The sequence below is a fragment of the Xyrauchen texanus genome, chromosome 2, assembly GCF_025860055.1.
Source record: "Xyrauchen texanus isolate HMW12.3.18 chromosome 2, RBS_HiC_50CHRs, whole genome shotgun sequence".
Taxonomy (NCBI): domain Eukaryota; kingdom Metazoa; phylum Chordata; class Actinopteri; order Cypriniformes; family Catostomidae; genus Xyrauchen; species Xyrauchen texanus.
The window spans coordinates 56,640,272-56,660,041 of record NC_068277.1 but is presented as its reverse complement, the minus strand read 5'-3'; the positions used below and the strand labels follow the sequence as shown (position 1 = coordinate 56,660,041).

Below are 19,770 nucleotides of genomic sequence, written 5' to 3'. Positions count from 1 at the left end.
ATTTTTTGATGAATGAGGCATACTGTATGATCCGACCCCTAAGAACTGCCTTAAGTGCCTCCCAAGCCAAGTGAACAGAGGATACTGAGGGTCAGTTGGTCTCCATATAAACATTGATTTCAGTCTTTAACATTTGTTGGAAATCAGGATTTTGCAAAAGGGACACATTTAGGTGCCAACTATATGATTTATTTTTCCCTGTATGTGGCAAATCCTCAAAACTCACCAGGGCGTGATCTGAGACTAAGATATTTCCATCCATCTTCAACCGCTTATCCGAAGTCGGGTCGCGGGGGCAGCTGCTCCAGCAGGAACTAATTTGGTTATCAAAATAAAATCTATTGAAAAAAATTTATAGTCCCTACCAGATGGGTTCAAAAGTCTCCAAATATCTGTAAGACCTAGATTCTTAAACATCCTGTGAAGCATCAATGTTGCTCTAGGTGGCTTACACACTTTTGCTTCACTATAATCAAGGACTCAATCCATAAAAAGATTAAAGTCTCCTCCCAATATTATATCAGGAGGGGTGCTGGCGGATTGCAACATCCTTTCAAGATCTATAAAAAAGCCATGATCATCAGCATTAATTGCATAAATATTAGCCAAAATCAACCTTTGCCCCTGAAATTCAGCTAAGACATTTGAATTGTAGATGTTTATTTACCAATATAATGACTCCCCTGCTCTTGTGCCAGCACTAAAAATAAAACGTGTCCACCCCATATCTTCCCAAATTGTACTGTATAAGTGGTTGACTCTTCACCCCCGTAAATGTGCAGCTTGACAGAAAGCAGCGTCCCTGCAACCTAATCCCCACTGTGCTTCTGTAAACAACAAACATGGCATCCGAGAAAGAGCTGAGGTAAGGGACATTCCATCATTTTAACTGGTGTTTACCAATGAGTATGAATAGTTTACTGAGCACGTGGATATGCTTGTTTTTCTCAACAAAAACATGACATGATTTATAATATAAACATAACTGTTATTTGTCGAGTGTTTATATTCGTCTTTTACATTAATTGCATCAGACCACTTTATTAGCAGTTTCTTTTTCTTCACTTAGCATGAGCTTAAATGCTTTTATTCTACACTTTTTTTTGTTTTCACGCATTGCTTGTTTAAATATTTTCAACAAAACAACACGGGACATAATATTAGCTTGTTTTGGATATAATTAGAAGCTTGTTTTTTTTTATTTTTAATGGTTATGCATCCTTTGACTAAAATTATTTTACAATGTCTCTTTCTCAATATTTATCTTCATTTAAATAAAAGAATATTTAAGTATTATTTTTTTTAGGAGTTTAAATATTCAAATACCAAATTATTGATAAATGCCCATCACTACTGCAAATTCCGAGAGGGCAGTCTTTAATTCTGTCTTGAGAAATGCAGCTGTCATCTTTTAGAGAAACAAGAAGTTCAGCCTTTGTGTCTGCTATATTTTTTGACATGCAAGGTGATGACTTGTTACTTTCGGTGATGCTAGACCTGTTAGCAAATACTTCTCCTAGTGTAGGTGAACTGTTGCAAGTTTTATGACATTTAACAGACGTTATCAAATCCAAATAAAACACAGAATATGTGTAGTTTACTTAGACGAATTCAATGACTTTTAATGAACAAAGAGCGCTAAAATATAGTTTTATATCCGAAATTCAGCCGAGCTCACCCAGAACACTACTCACTCAATCGCCTGTTACTCATGGTTGAAGATTTGATTGTTTGTTTGCCAGTATTGTTTACAGTAAATAATATTTCATAAGTTATGAAAATGTAACACTTCTAACGTAGTTGTCAGCAAATTAAAAAGCACCTGGTATGAGTTGGTTATATTGCCTACAGGTGAAACTCGAAAAATTAGAATATCGTGCAAAAGTTCATTAATTTCAGTAATTCAACTTAAAAGGTGAAACTAATATATTGTATAGACTCATTACAAGCAAAGTAAGATATTTCAAGCCTTTATTTGATATAATTTTGATGATTATGGCTTACAGCTTATGAAAACCCCAAATTCAGAATCTCAGAAAATTAGAATATTGTGAAAAGGTTCAGTATTGTAGGCTCAAAGTGTCACACTCTAATCAGCTAAACACCTGCAAAGGGTTCCTGAGCCTTTTAATGGTCTCTCAGTCTGGTTCAGTTGAATTCACAATCATGGGGAAGACTGCTGACCTGACAGTTGTGCAGAAAACCATCATTGACACCCTCCACAAGGAGGGAAAGCCTCAAAAGGTAATTGCAAAAGAAGTTGGATGTTCTCAAATTGCTGTAGCAAAGCACATTAATAGAAAGTTAAGTGGAAGGGAAACGTGTGGAAGAAAAAGGTGCACAAGCAGCAGGGATGACCGTAGCCTGGAGAGGATTGTCAGGAAAAGGTCATTCAAATGTGTGGGGGAGCTTCACAAGGAGTAGACTGAGGCTGGAGTTACTGCATCAAGAGCCACCACACACAGACGGGTCCTGGACATGGGCTTCAAATGTCAAATGTCTTACCTGGGCTAAAGAAAAAAAGAACTGGTCTGTTGCTCAGTGGTCCAAAGTCCTCTTTTCTGATGAGAGCAAATTTTGCATCTCATTTGGAAACCAAGGTCCCAGAGTCTGGAGGAAGAATGGAGAGGCACACAATCCAAGATGCTTGAAGTACAGTGTGAAGTTTCCACAGTCTGTGTTGGTTTGGGGAGCCATGTCATCGGCTGGTGTTGGTCCACTGTGCTTTATTAAGTCCAGAGTCAACGCAGCCATCTACAGGGACATTTTAGAGCACTTCATGCTTCCTTCAGCAGACAAGCTTTATGGAGATGCTGACTTCATTTTCCAGCAGGACTTGGCACCTGCCCACACTGCCAAAAGTACCAAAACCTGGTTCAATGACCATGGTATTACTGTGCTTGATTGGCCAGCAAACTCGCTTGACCTGAACCCCATAGAGAATCTATGGGGCATTGCCAAGAGAAAGATGAGAGACATGAGACCAAACAATGCAGAAGAGCTGAAGGCCGCTATTGAAGCATCTTGGTCTTCCATAACACCTCAGCAGTGCCACAGGCTGATGGCATCCATGCCACGCCGCATTGAGGCAGTAATTAATGCAAAAGGGGCCCAAACCAAGTACTGAATACATATGCATGATTATACTTTTCAGAGGGCCGACATTTCTGTATTTAAAATCCTTTTTTTTTATTGATTTCATGTAATATTCAAATTTTCTGAGATTCTGAATTTGGGGTTTTCATAAGCTGTAAGCCATAATCATCAAAATTATATCAAATAAAGGCTTGAAATATCTTAATTTGCTTGTAATGAGTCTATATAATATATTAGTTTCACCTTTTAAGTTGAATTACTGAAATTAATGAACTTTTGCACGATATTCTAATTTTTCGAGTTTCACCTGTATATGCATTGTAAATTCTTTAAAACGACACCCATTTAATGTTCGCAAAGTGAGCAGTTATTAATTCTATTTATTTTTCCACATAATTTGAACTCATTTTAAATGTTACAATAATTTAATAAATAATTTTGAATACACAAATTAAATTAGTTTATGAACGTATAATTAGCATAACAATTAGCCTTAAGTGTTCTTCATTCTTTATGCTCAAGTGAATTGTGATTTAAATCATTGATATATTAATGAACTGCGCTCGTCAAGGCATTTCACGATATAGTTTTGTTGATTTAATTATATGGGGTGCCAACTTCACAGAGGTCTATGCTTTACTTGCAAACACATTATTGTTAAGGATTCACATTGGTTGTCACTCTTATTGCAGCCGAATTGGTGAGAACCTGGAGCAGTCTTTACCAAATCTGAAGGAGCTAGTTCTCACAAGTAACAATATTCAAGAGCTGGTGAGTTCAATTAAAACAAGTGCCTTGAGGCACATTAATTCGTCTTTGATGAACTTCCAAGTTTTTTTTTCAGTGCTAAAGTTAGTTATGCTTTCTGGTCCTCAACAGGGTGATTTGGATCCTCTTGCTACTGTGAAATCGTTGACCCTGCTCAGGTACCTGCTGAAAAAGCTTTTTTTGTGTTTTACTGTAGAAAAATAATACTTTGAATTAATTTTTTTTTCTGCTGTGTAGTCTTCTCCGTAATCCAGTTACCAACAAGAAGCATTACAGATTGTATGTCATCAACAAACTCCCACAGATCCATGTTCTGGATTTTCAAAAGGTCAAACTAAAGGTATGATTCAATAGTTACACTTTGTAACTGGCTCTCTTCTTTAAATAATACATAACCTGAAAGGGAGAGGATAAAGGAAATGTTTCTATATTGTAGTTCATGTTTGCTTTTTGCATTTTTGTTGTCATCTCATTTAGGATCTAATGCATTTTTCTAGTAAATGATGTACTTTGTGTCCCTATGTAAGGTAAATAATAGTAAGCAATCATTGGGCAGGATTTGTGGGGATTTTTAAATATGCTTAGTGATGCAAATACCATTAGTTTTACCTTCAGTTAATATAATGATGGAATTTTGTTTTGATATATTTTTTTTTACAAATTTTAACTGTGCAAATAATATAAAAACTAATATATATATATATATATATATCTTAGCAAAAAAAGACACCGTTTTCAAGACATTGTATTTTAAAGACAATTTTATAAAAATCCAAATAACTCAAAGGGTTTAAACAATGTTTTCCATGCTTGTTCAATAAAAAAAACCATAAACAATTAATGAACATGCACCTGTGAAACGATCGTTAAGAAACTAACAGCTTACAGACGGTAGGTAATTAAGGTCACAGTTATAAAAACTTAGGACACTAATGAGACCTTTCTACTGACTCTGGAATAACATCAAAAGAAAGAAGCCCAAGGTCCCTGATCATCGGCATGAACGTGCCTTAGGCATGCTGCATGGAGGCATGACGATTGCAGATGTGGCCAGGGCAATAAACTGCAATGTCTGTACTGTGAGATGCCTAAGACTGCTACAGGGAGACAGGAAGGGTAGCTGATCATCCTCGCAGTGGCAGACCACATGTAACAACACCTGCACAGGATTAGTTCATCCGAATATCACACTTGTGGGGAAAGGTACAGGATGGCAACAACAACTGCCCGAGTTACACCAGGAATGCACAATCCCTCCCTCCAGTGCTCAGTCTGTCTGCAATAGTCCGAGAGAGGCTGGACTGAGGCCTTATAGGCCTGTTGTAAAGCAGGTCCTTGCCAGACATCACCGGCACAAGCTTCTTAAACATAAGTTCTCATCAAAAAAATCCTCCATCTGCAGTAATGACAGCTTTGCAGATCCTTGGCATTCTAGCTGTCAGTTTGTACAGATACTCAGGTGACATTTCACCCCATGCTTCCTGTAGTACTTGCCATAGATTTGGCTGTCTTGTCGGGCACTTCTCACGCACCTTACATTCTAGCTGATTCCACAAATGCTCAGTGGGGTTAAGATCCATAACACACTTCCAATTATCTGTTGTCCAATGTCGGTTTCTTTGCCCACTCTAACCTTTTTGTTTTTCTGTTTCAAATGTGGATTTTTCTTTGTAATTCTTCCCATAAGGCCTGCACCCCTGAGTCTCTTCTCTTTACTGTTGTACATGAAACTGGTGTTGAGCGATTAGAATTCAATGAAGCTGTCAGCTGAGGCCATGTGACTCTGATTCTCTTGTTTAGTTGTACATCTGGGCCTTGCACATCTCTTTCTGTCCTTGTTACAGCCAGTTGTTCTTTGTCTTTGAAGACTGTAGTATACACCTTTAAATGAAATCTTCAGTTTTTTGGCAATTTCAAGCATTGTATAGGCATCATTCCTCAAATCAATGATTTACTGATGACTTTCTAGAGAAAGACCTAATTTTGACCTTAAGACATGCCAATCTAATGCATCCTGTGGCATCTCAAAAACAAAGACAATGTTATATGGCGCTATACAAATAATATTAGGATATTTTCACTTAGGGGTGTACTCACTTTTGTTGCCAGAGGTTTAGATATTAATGGCTGTGTGTTGAGTTATTTTGAGGGGACAGCAAATTTACACTGTTATACAAGCTTTACACTCACTACTTTACATTGTAGCAAAGTGTCATTTCTTCAGTGTTGTCACATGAAAAGATATAATCAAATATTTACAAAAATGTGAGGGGTGTACTCACTTTTGTGAGATGCTGTGTGTATGTGTATATATATGTGTGTGTGTTTATATATACATATATATACAGAGAGAGAGAGAGAGAGAGAGAGAGAGATAGATAGATAGATAGATTAATATAATATATAGATAGATATAGTAGAGATGCACCGATTGCAATTTTCTTGGCCGATTTCCGATTTTTTTTGACCACATATACAAACAAAATCTACCTTTCTTCAATGCTAAATTTTATTTTCATAATAAAATAAATTATTAAACATTACAATTTCCCCCAAACAGCACTAAGTTACAGGATCTTCTCTCACTTAAACAACTCTCAAAATAAAGTGCTCTGTGACTAGAAAGAGGTAGAAATAACAATTAACTGCAAATGAGTTGCTTTATATAACAGATCATTTTCCACTATTTTTATAAATGGACCTTTCTCTTTATTACTCGTCTAACAAAACAATTCCAAAGATCTGAAAAACTGAAGTGTCCAATATGTTCAACTTACGTTAGATGTACAAATATCAGTTGTAAAACTGAGCACTGCTTCGGGAACGGCTTGCATACCTGTCAACACTCCCGTTTTCCCCGGGAGTCTCCCGTTTTGTTATTTCTCCCAAAAAAACTCCCGTAATTTGTATGGCCCAAACCACGTTATATGAATAATCAAATCAATATATTATTCCAAGGTGGTCCAGTTGCCAGATCTTGAATGAAACGCATCCTACTCACACAATCGACACATCATACACATTACAAATAATTTATGACCACAATCTGGCAACCTACAACCCATTTGCGCTGTTGATATCTGCGCAGGCAGTAGACGCGGGATGTTAAATCAAGCATCACTGGTAGATGGGAGGAGATGACTCAGCTGGTGCTTTTGTGGAAAAAAAAAAAAATATACATGTACATTTAACAACAGCTGGATGGAAGAATTGAATTTCATATCCCGAAGCCATATCGACAATGCCCACGCCTTTTGCAATGTGTGTCGCACTGATTTTAATATTTGACACTGTGGGAAAAATTACGTTAAATCACAACGGCACAATTTGTATGTATTTAGCCTGCCCCTGCCATCCAGCACCCCCTTCCCCTCTCCTGGATTTGTGTACCCAAATGTTGACCGATAACAGGCTGCGTGTGTTACATGACACGAGATTAAAGAACTCGGGCAACGCAACGTCGGAAAGTACCTCATACTCTGTATCGAGGAAATTTGTCAGATTTCTGATCCCTCTGTCCTCAACTATGGAGAACAGCTGGTCATCCAGGGCCATGAATTCCATAATTTTCCTCGTAATTGTTTTGGTATTTTCGCTGCTGATACCAAGGAATGATAGGAGAGGCTGCTGACTTGTGGCTGGCTCTGAGCTCTTGCTAGCTTTTGCCGCTTTCCCTTTTTAGCTTCTTTTTTAAAATGGGCATTTTCAGCTGGGTGATGGTGTTATAAATGTCTAATTAGGTTTGTTGATCCGAAATGTATTGTGGTGGTTCCCCCACGGTTTACTTTGGCCTTACAATTATTACACATTTCGAACTTTATGTATTCTTCACAGTGATTATCTTCCACGCCAATTACATGTTTACATGCGGCTGTGACGTTATTGCCTGCGCCGCTGGCAACAAAACGGACCGGCTTGGAATCGGTAAGACGTGAGGCTGACCGGCCGGTTACCGGTCCGAGCATGCGGAAAATCGGCTAATTCCGGTCCCTGGCCGGTCGATCGGTGCATCTAGTATATAGATATATAGGAGGCTGCAACATATGGCGACCAATTTGGAGGAATACACAGCATCAGTGACCAGCTACATCAAGTGCATTGATGATGTCACTTTCTCCAAGACCATCACAACATGCTCCAAACAGAAGCCGTGGATGACTGCGGAGGTGCGCGCACTGCTGAGGACCCGAGACTCCGCCTTCAGAGCAAGCGACAAGGCAGCCTTAAGAACAGCGATGGCCAAACTGTCCCGGGCCATCAGAGAGGCAAAGCGTGCACACGCCCAGAGAATCCACAGTCACTCCAGGACAGTGGTGACACGTGGTGCATGTGGCAGGGCATCCAGGCCATCACCAACTACAGAACATCATCAGTTGCCTGTGGCAAAGATGCCTCCCTTCCAGATGTGCTGAACGACTTCTACGCTCGGTTTGAAGTGCAGAACGACGTGGTGGTGAGGAAGACCACCCCTCCTCCCAACGACCAGGTGCTCTGTCTTACCACTGCTGATGTGAGGAGAAAACCACGTAGAGTCAACCCATGGAAGGCTGCTGGACCAGACAACATTCCTGGCAGAGTGCTCAGAGGATGTGCAGACCAGCTGGCAGATGTTCTTACCGACATCTTCAACACCTCTCTGAGCAGCGCTGTCGTTCCAACGTGCTTCCAAGGCCACCTCCATCTTCCCCATGCCAAAGAAGTCTTCAGGGTCCTGCCTCAACGACTACCGTTCCGTCGCACTCACACCCATCATCATGAAGTGCTTCGAGAGGCTCGTCATGAGGCACATTAAGACCCAGCTGCCCCCCTCACTAGACCCACTGCTGTTCATAGACTTCAGCTTAGCATTCAACACAATCATTCCCCAGCACCTGATTGGAAAGCTGAACCTGCTGGGCCTGGACACCTCCCTCTGCAACTGGCTCCTGGACTTCCTGACTGGGAGACCTCAGTCAGTCTGGATCGGGAAAAGCATCACCACCACCACACTGAGCACTGGGGCCCCCCAGGGCTGTGTGCTCAGTCCACTGCTGTTCACTCACGACTGTGCAGCAATGCGCAGCTCGAATCTCATCATCAAGTTCGCCGATGACACGACCGTGGTGGGTCTCATCAGCAAGAACGACGAGTCAGCATACAGAGAGGAGGTGCAGCGGCTAAGGGACTGGTGTAGAGCCAACAACCTGTCTCTGAATGTCGACAAAACAAAAGAGATGTTTGTTGACTTTAGGAGAGCACAGAGTGACCACTCTCTGCTGAACATCGACAGCTCATCTGTGGAGATCGTCAAGAGCACCAAATTCCTTGGTGTTCACCTGGCGGAGAACTTCACCTGGTCCCTCAACACCAGCTCTATTACCAAGAAAGCCCAGCAGCGTCTCTACTTTCTTTGAAGGCTGAGGAAAGCACATCTCCCACCCCCCATCCTCACTACATTCTATAGAGCAGGGGTGCCCAATATGTCGATCGCGATCTACCAGTCGATCGCAAAGGCAATGCTGGTAGATCGCACAATTTAAATGTAATTTCGTTACATTTTTATAAAAATAAATATAATGTAATTCCTTTTAGTTTCTGTCTGACTTGCACTTGACGAGTAAATATTGACCAGGCGATGTTTTGTTTATTCAGTTGCCATGACAACTAGGTTTGCGCGAAACTGAATGGAATCAGACAGTTTTGCCTAATCCGGACAGTAGCGTCACAATTTCACACTCTGTTCTCAGAAGTCCTTGGAAGGCGCGTATGTGCAAACCTAGTTTTCATGGCAACTGAATAAACAAAACCTCGCCTGGGCAATATCGCCTGGTCAGAATAAGGTAAATGCCCTGGCTATTGTAATCTATTGTGCTGTAGGTGTTTTGGGTTTAGTTTTAAAACTGAATGATATCAACATTGAACATTATTACATATTTTTTTTATTAATTAGAAGATGAATTCCATTTAGGGACATGCAGTAGTCCCAACAAGCATTTTCTTATTTTAAATGAAACTGTTTTTTTAGTTGGTTGATCTGAGTTGATCATTTAAAAGTAGATCATCACACAAAAAAGTGTGGGCACCCCTGCTATAGAGGGACTATTGAGAGCATCCTGAGCAGCTGCATCACTGCCTGGTTTGGGACTTTTGGACCGCAAAGCCCTGCAGAGGATAGTAAGGACAGCTGAGAAGATCATCGGGGTCTCTCTTCCCTCCTTCAAAGATATTTACAAAAAACACTGCATCCGCAAAGCAACCAGCATTGTGGACGACCCCACACACCCCTCATCACCCTCCTGCCTTCTGGCAAGAGGTACCAAAGCATTCGGGTCCTCAAGGGCCAGACTGTGTAACAGCTTCTTCCCCCAAGCCATCAGACTCCTCAATACTCAGAGACTGGTTTGACACACACTCACACACATGTCCTGAGTTGCACTTTAATTTTGTCACTTTATAACTGGCTGCTACCTCAATAACTGCTATGTGCATAGAACACTGTCTCATAGTATGTTATGTTTACATTTGGCATTTTTTTAGAAAGCGTCATCTTTTGCACTACTGTGTACTGGTCGGCGCTGCACTGTCTCTTACTGTGTCTATTGTCCTTTTCATTGTTAGTAATTTATTGTACTGTCACATACTTTTTGCACACATTTCCACATGCACTTTATATAGGTATGCTATTTAGTCTGTGTAGTCTCTGGTTTGTCCTATGTAGCACCATGGTCCTGGAGGAACGTTGTCTCGTTTCGCTGTGTACTGTACTAACGGTACAATAAACGACAATAAAAACCACTTGACTTGAGAGATGTGTGTGTGTGTGTGTGTGTGTGTGTATGCACAAAACATCTTACAGCTACAAGAAATTGAGGAATTTAGAAAGAAACCATAACCTCTTTACTGACTGCATCATCCTTCCTACTTTCTGTCTGTTCGAAGAGATCCAGCCAATCAATACAGTATTTGGTCAGCAGCCAATAGCATTTGTTAACAGAAAGGATTGGGCCCCGCCCCCGAGTTTCAAAACCGGCTTTTGCGCGTGTGTGCAGAAAAGAACTCGCGCGTGGGACTTGTTAATTTGTGTGCACAATCATATTTTTTGTGCTCGAGTTTGTGATTTGCAAGTTCTGCAGGTTTACATTTTACGTGCGAGCTGTGTCATCATGCTCACACTGTTGAAATTCACTTGCATGCTGTGTTTATGCGCTTGCGCTGTTTTGTCCAACTTCTAACAGCATAATAGTGCCTTAAACAACACCCATCCTTAAAGAATTTTTAAATATTTGTATTTTTAATATTATATTCAACGTTCTCAGATAAAAAAAAAACATAATTTAAAAAAACTTCTGCAGTATAGTTCCTAAAGTAAATGTACATTGTTTTAAATTATTTTAGACATTTTTATTGGATATTATTGTATTTTGTTGCAGTGTTTAATGGGGTGAAGACTACCTCTCTCACCTTTCTGTTCACTTCAATCCATCTTTAACTCACAAAAACAATCTCTCTCTTATTAATAAAGCTGCTTATTGCTTATCACAATAAGAAATGCACCGTGACACTTTAAGCCATCGCGTTATAATCTAGCTGCAGCAAGAGCACGGTTGGCATCAGTTCATACTCTGAAGTCCATCGTAATAGTCTGAAGTGATTTTAGCTGGCACCGGCTGCTAATAGTCATCACACAGCAACACGTAGCAGTGGAATCCAACACAAAGCAGGAATGGTGCTGGAATCAGCCGGTTCTGGTGACCTCAGGATAGGAGTCCCGAGGTTGACACAGGGAAACAAATAAAATATTAGCATAGATGCCATTCAATTTATTGGATTTATATGGATATTGATATTCTATGAACTATTAACAGGCCAGAATTTTGTGACAATAATGAACATGATGGAATATAGCATGGTAGAAGGTCACTTAAGTACTGCGGAGCAAGACCATTCAAAGCTTTGTAAGTAGATAACACAATTTTTTTATTAATACCAAATTTAACAGGTAGCCAATGTAACTATGATAAAATGGGGCTAATATGATCATATTTCTTGGTTCTCGTTAGCACTCTGGATGCTGCATTTTGAAACAATTGAAGTTTATTTATTGATCTTGCTGGACATCCTCCCAGTATTGCATTACAATAATGAAGTCTTGACGTCATGAACGCATGAATTTGTTGTTTTTCGGCATCAGGAACAGAGCATATGTCGTAATTTTAGAAATATTTCTGAGATGGATGAATGCTGTTCTACAAACATTAGTAATTCGATTTTCAAAGGACATATTGGTATCAAATATAACAACTAAGTTCTTTGCTGTTGAAGATGATGGCAGTACATCAATTGAGAGTCATGATATTTTAGAACCTTATTTTTAGTGGTTTTTAGTCCAATAATTTGTACCTCTATTTCTGGCCATCCAATCTTTTATTCCATTGATACACTGCTAATATGGATAATTGTGAATCTCATCAGGTTTTGAAGAAATATAAAGTTGGGTATCGTTGGCATAACAGTGGAAACTTATTCCACGATTTCAGATAATATATCCCAGGGGAAGCATTTACAATGAGAAAACCAGAGGCCCTAAAACTGATCCCTGTAGCACTCCATACTTTGGTTTGACAATTTCTCATTTACATAGACAAGATGGTAGCGGTCTGCTAAATAGGACCATGCTAATGCAACTCCACAAATGCCAACATAATTCTCTAGACTATTCAAGGGAATGTTGTGATCTATCATGTCGAATGCAGCACTAAGATCCAAAAGCACTAGAAGAGAAATGCAGCCTCAATTTAGATAAGAGCAAGTAATTTGTAACTCTGATAAGTGCAGTCTCTGTACTGTGATGAGGCCTAAATCCTGACTGAAATTGTTCATATATACTATTTCTCTTTAGAAATAAACATATTTGGAAGGATACTACCTTTTCTAGTATTTTCGACATAAACGGGAGATTTGAAATCTGTCTATTAGCCAGTTCTCCAGGTATCAAGTTGTGGCCTGTTGCCACAACGTCTTGCTGCAGGTGTTTTGCAGTCACTCGAGGGTTTCCTCACTATCTTTTTGTATTGTGTTCCATGTTTGTGAAGGGCGACGATCTCAACTTTTTGGACCATTCTTATGACTTAGCCATATTTCTATCATGCAGTCAAACGTGACACTCAACAAACCCCTTGCCAGTTCAGATATTTCATGTGTTCCAGCTCAAGCAAACCTGGTGCAACTAATGAAGCCCTTGATTAGTTGCATCAGGTGTGCTTGGACAACACCTGTTTTGCATATTTGTGCTGTTGCGAGGGATTCTATTTATGGGGTTGAATAATTTTGAGACTGGAAAATTCATTATAAGTTGAATTTTGGGAAACCACTTGAAGCATTCATTGTGTTGAGCTATTTAAATTGCTTTTGCTTGATTTGTTTATTGCAAACAGTGGACAGTCTGTAAATTTACAATAAACCTGATTTGCAAGGGGGGTTGAATAATTTTGATTGCAACTGTGTATGTGTATATGTGTGTATGTATATATGTGTGTGTGTGTGTGTGTGTGTGTGTGTGTGTGTGTGTGTGTGTGTGTCATATATATATATATATATATATATATATATATATGACACACACACACATCAATCAGCTACAACATTAAAACCACATGCCTAATATTTTGTAGGTCCCTCTCGTGCCACCAAAACGGCGCCAACACGCATCTCACCACAATTGTACAGGGCGATTATTTGAATTACTGTAGACTGTCTTTTCGAACAGTCTGGCCATTCTCTGCCGTCCTCTCTCATCAACAAGGTATTTCCATCCACAGAACTGCCACTCCCTGGATATTTTTTGTTTTTGGCACCATTCAGAGTAAATTCTAGGGACTGTTGTGTGTGAAAATCCCAGGAGATCAGCAGTTACTGGTTTGAACCGTCAAAGTCTATGGCAACTCCGATAATCGCTCTGTACAATTGTGCGGAGAAGAATAGCATCTCAGAATACTATTCTGTGATGCGGGTTGATGCTGTTTTGGCAGCACATGGGGGGCCTTCACAAAATTAGGTAGGTGGTTTTTATGTTGTGGCTGATCGGTGTGTGTGTGTGTATATGTTATATTATCATAATTTTTTTTTATTTTATTTTTTTTAACCAAATGTTCCTTTTAAGGGAATATTTCATCCAATCTCATCATTAACTCTCATAAGGATGTGCCAGAGTGCTCAGCTATAATATAGAATAAAATAAAGAATAAATAAAAATACAATAAATGGCTAAATAAACATCAGTACTATATGTTCAGTATGAGTCAATGGCTGATCATTTAAATAAAGACAATTTTAATAAAAATAACTAGCTAAATAAACATCAGTAGTACTGTTTAGTATGAGTCAAATGCTGACTATTTTAATACTGCCAGTCAATTTGGGGCAGGTTGTAAAACCAGAAGCATTTACACCTGCCGAGTAGGGAGATACACAGCAGCAGCAGTGTCTTCTGTATTTTCCGTATTCTGCTATACATGTTCACGGGAAACTTTCAACGGTGGAAAACCAGACTTTTAAATATTACATTTTGTAAATGCAACGTCTGGAGTTGTTCATTTGAATGGTGTACCAAACTGCAAATCCTGAACAATGCAGTTTGGTGAATACATGTTTACACATTGAATTAAAAATTTAATTCAAGCAGTAAAGTTTCTAAAGTGCTATGTTTTATTAAGAAAAAATCTTTATTTTGTTATTTAAGTTTAATTTCACTAATTTATTATTTTTTACATTACTTATTTAAATTCACTTCTGTCAATTTAGTCATGACAGTTTACCTGAAAGAACTCAACACGTTTGGATGTCAAATGCACGATCTGGAGCGGGAGCAGGTGTATATTTTGTTCGACCAACTAACGTTTTTAAAATAAATGATTATTAATGAACATCCCTAATATATGCAATATTACCTTACAATTCTGCACTTTTGAATGCGGAGTGAGGATCACCCTGAGATAATATTCGTTTGTGTTCAGCAGAAGAAAAAAATCATAAGTTTGAGACCACATAGGTGAGTATTTGTGAGAATTATAATTTTGGTTGTTTATTTCATTGCAAAGGACCATTTGGACAGATTGTGTCTGAAAGATACAATTTATTACTCAACATTTTGCTGTCCATCTACTTGGCAATGTTGAATGGATTAACACCCTGGTCCATATCCAAGTGTTTTGTCAACAATGAATTAAACTTTTTAATGTATCATCAGGAACGTCAGGAGGCTGAAAAAATGTTCAAAGGCAAACGAGGTGCTCAGCTTGCAAAGGATATTGCCAAGCGGACCAAAACGTAAGATGAAACGCCTCGATTAAGCACAGCTCTCCTGAATGACTGGACTGTGGAATTGGTTTATGAACTCCACATCTTGAATAAAGAATTGACACTGAATTGGCTGAGCCTGTTAAAACCAAGTTCCATCTTAAACTTGATCATGTGTAAGCAAGCTTAAAAAAAATCATAACCCAACAGTGTTTCTCAGGGGAGCTGGCTCAAGGCATTCTTGTCTTGTATCAATTTATTAATAATGATAAGATACCCAAGATGCTGCACTCTGATTGTGAGAATAGTTGATGAAAGGCTGCAGAGACAATCTTCAAAATTGGCACATAGTTTGATCCCCCATATTTACTTGTTTTCAGGTTCACTCCAGGATCTGGACTTCAGCCTGAAAAGAACATGGGACCTTCTGCTGCGGATATCGAAGCCATCAAGGCACGTAACAATTTTATATAAATCAGAGGTTTCTTGACAAATAATCATTATCATTTTGATGGACTTGGTTGTAAAATCCACTTTGTTCAATTTTTATTTCTGTCATATTTGTTGTAAAATCCCCAATAATTATATAGACGTATGTAGAGAGACCAATAAATCGGATGATATTTTGATGATTAATCATGCCCACTTGGCCCATAAATACAGTTGAAGTCAGACAGATTGTTTAACTTTTAATTGACTATATCACAATTCCAGTGGGTCAGAAGTTTACATACACCAAGTTAACTGCTGTTAAGCAGCTTGGAAAATTCCAGAAAATGATGTCAAGCCTTTAGACAATTAGCTTCTTATAGGAGGTGTACTGAATTAGAGGTGTACCTGTGGATGTATTTTAAGGCCTATCTTCAAATTCTGTGCCTCTTTGCTTGACATCATCTACGAGACGTTTTAATCCCCAGAACTGCCGTTCACTGGTTTGATTCCACCGGTAGGAGGAAATCTATTGTTATTGATGGTTTTATAAGTATTATTATTATTCTCCTTGCACCCCAATATCTCAAAGTTACTGGTCAAAAATGTTCTAATTTGGCACATTATACTAAAGGGCAAGAATGCCCCACATTCGCCAATAGGGGGGCAACAGGCCACGCCCAAAATTTTTCAAAGTGATGGCATATCCACCCCATTTGTCCAATTCTTCTGAAACTTGTTCTACATGCCTCATTTCTCAAGGGGAACAAAAATGCCCCAAGAATCCATACTTTCCACCATGATGGATTATTCTGTATAGTGAAAATTTTGGAAAACCTACAAACATTTTATTTTCTTGAACCGTAGATCCAATTGACATGAAATTTGTTACCAATGTGTAGAATTGACATCTTTCAATTTTTTTTACTTGGCAAAAATGAAAACACAAAATGGCTTAAAGGGGCATATTTATGTGTCAATAAATCAAATGTTATTTTGACTGATGGTTTTTCAAACCTAATGCTTCAACATGACCACTTTAAAGTACCGTGCAAAATTTCACCTTGATATGTCAAAAGATGACTGAATTACAGCTGTTTGAACTTGGGCCAAATCTGACAATGCTAGCCACTAGTGTTGTTTTTATACCGAAACTGAAAGCAGAAATACTCAGCAATGTGAATAGCTAACTTAGTTAAGATGTTGTGCTGGTAAGTGAAAAGTCAGAGGTTCAAATCCAGCCACACCCATATTTTTTCATTTATTATTCAGACAGAAAGACATGTTTTTAGGATTCCTCCATCGGGAGGGTTTAACCCCAAACCTCTACTGATCAATTTGTAAATGATTTGCCAGTTTGAGGAGGAATCCACATTGCTGCTTGCAGCTATATTTGTTTTTCACATCATTCTCTATACACTAGAGACTGTTGTGCATGAAAATCCCAGGAGATCAGCAGTTACAGAAATACTTATACCAGCCTGTTTGGCACCAACTATCATGTCACATCTAAATAACTGACATCACATTTTTTCCGCATTCTGATGCTTGTTGTGAACATTAACTGAAGCTCCTGACCTATATCTTCATGATTTTATACATTACACAGCTGCCACATGATTGGCTGATTAGATAATCGCATGAATAATAGATGTACATGTGTACCTAATAAAGTGTTCAGTGAGTGTAGATAAGATGATAAACTGTCTAATTTTTCTAAATGTTGTTTACATGCAGAATGCTATTGCTAATGCCACCTCGCTGGCTGAAGTGGAGCGATTGAAAGGACTTCTCCAGTCCGGACATATACCAGGAAGAGAGATAAGATCAGGTAGGATGATCTCCAAAGAGCCATTTTGATACAGTCAAGGAAATGATTAACATTGGAAATTCATAGTAAATACTAACTTTTTAAGTCATGCTTAGCTCTTAAATATTTCTGCAGTTAAAAACTTCTTTGTGAGAAATCTCTAAATTATTTAAAAACAATCTTTGTCCAGTAATCATAAACTAATGGAACAGTCATGTTAAATTCATTGGTCAAAAAGAGTGGGAACCCTAGGATAGACCATTTTAGAAATGTGTCTACACCATTTCCCTGTCTATTCTTTTTGGTATGTAAGGACAGAATTATTGCTTTGTTTCTACCCAAAGCGAATGTATCTCTTTAGAAGACATGGATTACACCACTTGAGTCGTATGGATTAATTTTATGCTGCCTTTGTCCTCTTCGGAGCATTAAAGTTGTGGACCCATTTATTTATATTGTACAGACAAAAACGCATCATTCATCCTTCAGAAAATCTTTTTGTATCGCCGAAGAAAGTCATACAAGTTTGAGATAGCATGAGGGTTTATGATGTGGTGGGATGAGAGGTGAATGATAAGAGAATTATAATTTTTGGGTGAATTGTTCTTTTAAGTCTTCTGGTTTCTCCTATTCAGGAGCACCTAACATGGTAGAAGAAGAGGAGGACATCCAAGAAGGAATGATGGAATCCGTCCCAATGTATAATGACATGCATGGCACAGGAGAGGAGGGAGAGAACAGAGAAGAAAATAACATGCTGGAAGACATGCATGTTAATGGATCATAGTTTTTTAGTTTATTAATGTTTCAGAATCATTAATGCCTGATGTTTTTGGCGCTATGTGGGGCAAAGTACTTGTTTTGATAAGTGTTATTTTTTTGAACATTTAAAGTACATTAAACTTTTGTTTTGATAAACAATGATTTTGAAGTTATATCTGAATCTGGGCCAAAAATTAAAAACTAATTTATAAATTTTTGCTGAATTATAACCAGTTAATCCTCTGGAAAAATCAGTGCATTCTAAATTAAATGGATAGTTTACCAAAAAATTAAGATTGTCATCATTTTCAAACACACAAGACGGCTCAGTCACCATTCATTTTGTTGTTCTGAAAAAAGATTAAATGAAAGTGAATGGTGACTGAGGCTGTTAGTCCTTAACATTCTGTCTAACATCATCTTTTGTGTTCCATGGAACACTGAACGAGTGGATTGACATGGTGGTGAGTAAATTATGGCAAAAAGTATATATTTGAATGGGCTTTTAAGCAAAAATCTTAAGCACACATTTTCAATACAACATTTAATTTCTTCAAAATCTTAATGTACCTCCACAGAAATGGGACGGGAGAGTTATTAATGGAATATTGTTCATTAATAGATTTGAGCAAATTCCAAGACTGCAGTGTCTGTTGTGTTTTTCACATTACGAGAACCTGGTACACAGCACTTGGTAAGTCTAATTTCATAGGGCCTTAGTTGTGGGAGAAACAGACTGAAATTTAAGTTGTTATTCACACTGAGAGTCTTGCCATCTGCCCTATCTGTCTTTGGTGCATTCATGAGAGCAGTAGTGATCATGTATTTCTGATCTTTTCAATTAGCTTGATCTAGTTCACAAAAGCATTCTTGATGATTTGTTTGAGTTCTACTAACTACAGACTAATTTTTGGGTGAACTTTTCTGTTAATACCAAAAGACCATTTGAAAAATCAATGATTTAACTCTTCAATATCAATATCGGGGGGTTTCATAAGGGCGCAGATGTTTGTGCCTAAATTGGCCTGAGGTTAGATAGAGGTCAGATGTGAGATTTGTGTTTTATTGTCCTTGCTCAGTAGGATGTGTTGACTCCGGCAAAGATGTTCTTCTGTGTGAGTTTTTATGACTTGGTTCTCGCAGAGTTCTTTGGCTTTTACGACTTCTTGATGTCAGCCTTACACCCGGATACTGCAAGCCATCTTTACTGCTGCTTCGGATCTTTGCATTCTCTACAAGTAATTTAATAAAATATTTTCAACTCAAATGAATGTTTCACCCCGCGACCCTGTACACAGGATAAGCGGTTGACGATGGATGGATGAATGTTTCATATGCATTTATTAATTAATTTGGCAAGTAGTCTTGTAATGGGCTCAAAAATGAAGTTAGATGGTCATTTTCATAAAATTAACAGCAACAAAACACCAACATGAATCTCACAATTTCAATGCAGATCAATGTTTCTTGAACATGTATTTGTTTATTTGCAAGTAGTCTTGTAAAATGCGAAAACTTTAATGTGAGCAATGACCTCAAGTTTCTATGAATCTTGACAGCCCTAATAAGAAGATGAGTCACTCTTACCACAAGAATCCAATGATCTCCGGTGTAGAATGGACACAATCAGA

The 19,770-nt window shown here is 38.4% G+C and overlaps 1 protein-coding gene across 1 annotated transcript in view; it reads left to right on the top strand.

Moving 5' to 3' along the window:
• The window catches only part of LOC127660386 (U2 small nuclear ribonucleoprotein A'-like), a 62,573-nt gene extending 44,275 nt beyond the window's left edge, over nt 1–18,298 (top strand). The window contains exons 3-9 of the mRNA XM_052150565.1: nt 3,789–3,867; nt 3,976–4,022; nt 4,102–4,204; nt 15,089–15,168; nt 15,519–15,591; nt 17,305–17,398; nt 18,013–18,298. Coding sequence (XP_052006525.1) covers nt 3,789–3,867; nt 3,976–4,022; nt 4,102–4,204; nt 15,089–15,168; nt 15,519–15,591; nt 17,305–17,398; nt 18,013–18,164 — 628 coding nt within the window. The 3' untranslated portion in view covers nt 18,165–18,298. The remainder of the gene's footprint in view (nt 1–3,788; nt 3,868–3,975; nt 4,023–4,101; nt 4,205–15,088; nt 15,169–15,518; nt 15,592–17,304; nt 17,399–18,012) is intronic.
• The last annotated feature ends 1,472 nt before the right edge of the window (nt 18,299–19,770 follow it).